This window comes from Apaloderma vittatum, unplaced genomic scaffold (genome assembly GCF_000703405.1).
Source record: "Apaloderma vittatum isolate BGI_N311 unplaced genomic scaffold, ASM70340v1 scaffold1990, whole genome shotgun sequence".
In the NCBI taxonomy this organism is placed as follows: Eukaryota; Metazoa; Chordata; class Aves; order Trogoniformes; family Trogonidae; genus Apaloderma; species Apaloderma vittatum.
In genome coordinates, this window is record NW_009696004.1 from 8,909 (window position 1) to 11,782 (window position 2,874).

At 34.4% G+C, this 2,874-nt stretch overlaps 1 protein-coding gene across 1 annotated transcript in view; it reads left to right on the forward strand.

Moving 5' to 3' along the window:
* The first annotated feature begins 1,004 nt into the window (after window positions 1-1,004).
* The window catches only part of LOC104276622 (ribose-phosphate pyrophosphokinase 2), a 14,832-nt gene continuing 12,962 nt past the window's right edge, over window positions 1,005-2,874 (forward strand). Inside the window, exon 1 of the mRNA XM_009873020.1 lies at window positions 1,005-1,184. Within this exon, the coding sequence (XP_009871322.1) occupies window positions 1,080-1,184 (105 nt within the window). The 5' untranslated portion in view covers window positions 1,005-1,079. The remainder of the gene's footprint in view (window positions 1,185-2,874) is intronic.

The window sequence follows — 2,874 nt, forward strand, 5'->3', positions numbered from 1 at the left end:
ATTAAGACTAACTTAACAGAGAATTAATTTAAAAGGTCTGATTGCCTCATTCTTTAGGAAGTCTGCATGATATGCATGGATTCACGGAGAAATGAAGTTTGATCTGCAGGATTTTAATAAGTTTTGGAGTAATGGATGGGAGAAGGTAATGTGGTTCAAGAGTATATTACTCTTGAGTCTAGAATTGAGAACTGACTTTTTTCAATTGTCCTGTTTATTTGTAAGCTCTATTTTTTTTAATTCTGTAGTGTAAACAGTGCCAGAATTTGCCTTGAAACATGTGGAAGAATAAAATAACTCTTAAATACTACAACAATGAATCAAAAATATGTAAGCACAGTTAGAGAAAATGAAACAACTGACATAGTAAGAGAATTGTAAAAATCATGGGTAGCTATTGATAAGCAGCCCTCCTAGCTTTTCTCTAATCTTTTCTTTTAAAGAAAAAATACTTTACTTGGATGTCATGATGTAAACTTGAACCAGAACTCTGTTCCTGGGATGTGGTTTGATATGTCTCTCTCTTAAAATGCAATAGTTTCTCAAATTTAGTAACAGCTTAATTATCATAGATTAATAATTACCATTTTTAAAGGGATATTTTGATGCAAGTACTGTTTAATGCACTGAAGTTGATTCTGTTTCCTTATCTGGATTGTTCTTTAAATGGCCATCTCCTTGGGAGATGGAAAGAACACAGAATATATGGACTAAACCAAAATGAGCAATATCAAATGTGTGAGCTATATCAGTTCTGTAGCCTTGTGTTGGTTGGTGCTGACTTTATGAAGATCATGTTTAGGCTGAAGTAAATTTTAGACTGGCTTATTGACATAGATTTTGTATCAAGGGGACAGTTAGCCAAATCCTGGGGAAGAAAAAAATCTTAGTCTAAATGGGGGTAAACCTATGAAAGTTTAAAAATGTTGGGGTATTTTTCTTCTCTTTAATAATGCCATCCCAGCTCAAGTGTTTAAGTAGTTATTTCTTGCTTTTTCAGTGTGGAGATTGGTGAAAGTGTGAGAGGAGAAGATGTGTATATCATCCAGAGTGGCTGTGGAGAAATAAATGACAACTTAATGGAACTGCTCATCATGATCAATGCTTGCAAGATTGCATCATCCTCCAGAGTGACTGCTGTAATTCCATGTTTTCCATATGCCAGGCAAGATAAGAAAGACAAGGTAGGCAAGAACTGTGTAATTTCAGGAGGTTTTCTCAGCCTATTCAGTTGGAATTTTGGAGATGAAACATTTTATAAACATTTAAGTGATTTGAGAGATTTGATTTTTTTTTTTTTGTTGTTGTTCTTTTATGGTAAAATGTTCAATTTTATCTATAGATGAAGTGAGGGGAAAAAAAGTGGTTTTCTTTCCTTGTGTTTTGGTAATTGCCATGCCTGGAGTTTGGAAAAAGTGGTTGCATTCTATTTGTGTGGCATATTATAGTCTGCTGGCAAGCCTCACATTATGGTACTAGTCTTCCTGTGTTTTTTTTTCTTTTTTTTAATCTCTGTATATGAAGAGAAAACATACTTTTAAACATTTTAATGGCATGGAATTATATCCCAAATTTTAAATGCTCATAACCCTTATATATCTGGGTTTTACCCTGTATGGTTAAACAGAGAGCCAGATAGAAGGAACTGATTAAATATGCAATGCATAACAGTAATAAAAACATTTTTTGTATTGCAAGGCAGATAAAAAATTATATCTGTAATAATTACTGTTATTGATGCAGAGTGAAAATTGTATAAAAACCCCATAAATGTTCTTCTGATCTTAATGCCCTTTTCCTGAATTTGTTCTGTCCTAACTGCTAAATATACCAGTTCGGCTAAGTTGAAAACACAGTCACAAACTCGGTGGCAAGTGAGTTTTAGTTCTGAATTTTTAAAATTAATTTTCCTATCTCTACTTTATATACAAAAAGCCTTTAATAAGCTATGTGAATGAAACCTTTACTTAAATTCACTTGAAATGAACTAACAAGAACAAATGTAAATTTAACTTTTAAGATTGTATTGCAATGGTTGTCCTTTTGGAAAATTGTCCCTCTGATAGTTCCCATAAATGGACTGTCCCCTCTTTTTCACTCTGGGCATCAAGCAAACTATCATGAAAGGCTTTTGTTCTTCACATTCTTGTATATAAAATGTAACACTGAGTAGTAATGCAAGAAGAAGTAATAGTAGATAGTACGGAATAAGCAATGCTCAGCCTGTGATATCTGAGAACAAAACTAAATATAGAGAACTTTTCTGTTATACTCATTCTTTAAGTGCAAGCTGTCAAGACCCACTTGTTATACTTACAAAAATAATTCAGGTGTTAGATGGCAGCTCTCTATTCTTTGCCTACATCTTTTGAAATTTCATTTTTTTTAGTCTTTTGTGCTGAATAGTGCTCTCTCAATCAGAAGAAGTACTTGTTATCAAAAGACCTTAAAAGGGAGGCAGTAAACTTCTTGTATAAGGGGAAGGAAAGCATCTCACTGTTTTGATTTCCAAATTCATATTGGAAGATTCTGATGGACCATCCTATAAGTTCTTGGTGTGGGAAAACGATGAATATTCCAAAGTCTTCCATGGATCTAGGTTATGCCTTGTCAAGGGTACCCAAAATCTTTGTGATTGACTCTGAAGAGACACTTAAAACTCACAGTGTGGTGGCCCAGTATGCCACCTAGATGGGTTTTGTCTTTTGGAAATGCTATCTGAAGATGGACAACCTAGGAAAACTATTTTAATTAACTAAGATTTTGAGCACTGTTACAGACTGTTCTCTGGGTGTTGCAAAGTCCCTGCAATTCTGGGCAAATTATTTTCTTTTTTCCCTCCCCCCCCCCCCCCCCCCCCCCCCTCTTGTTTCT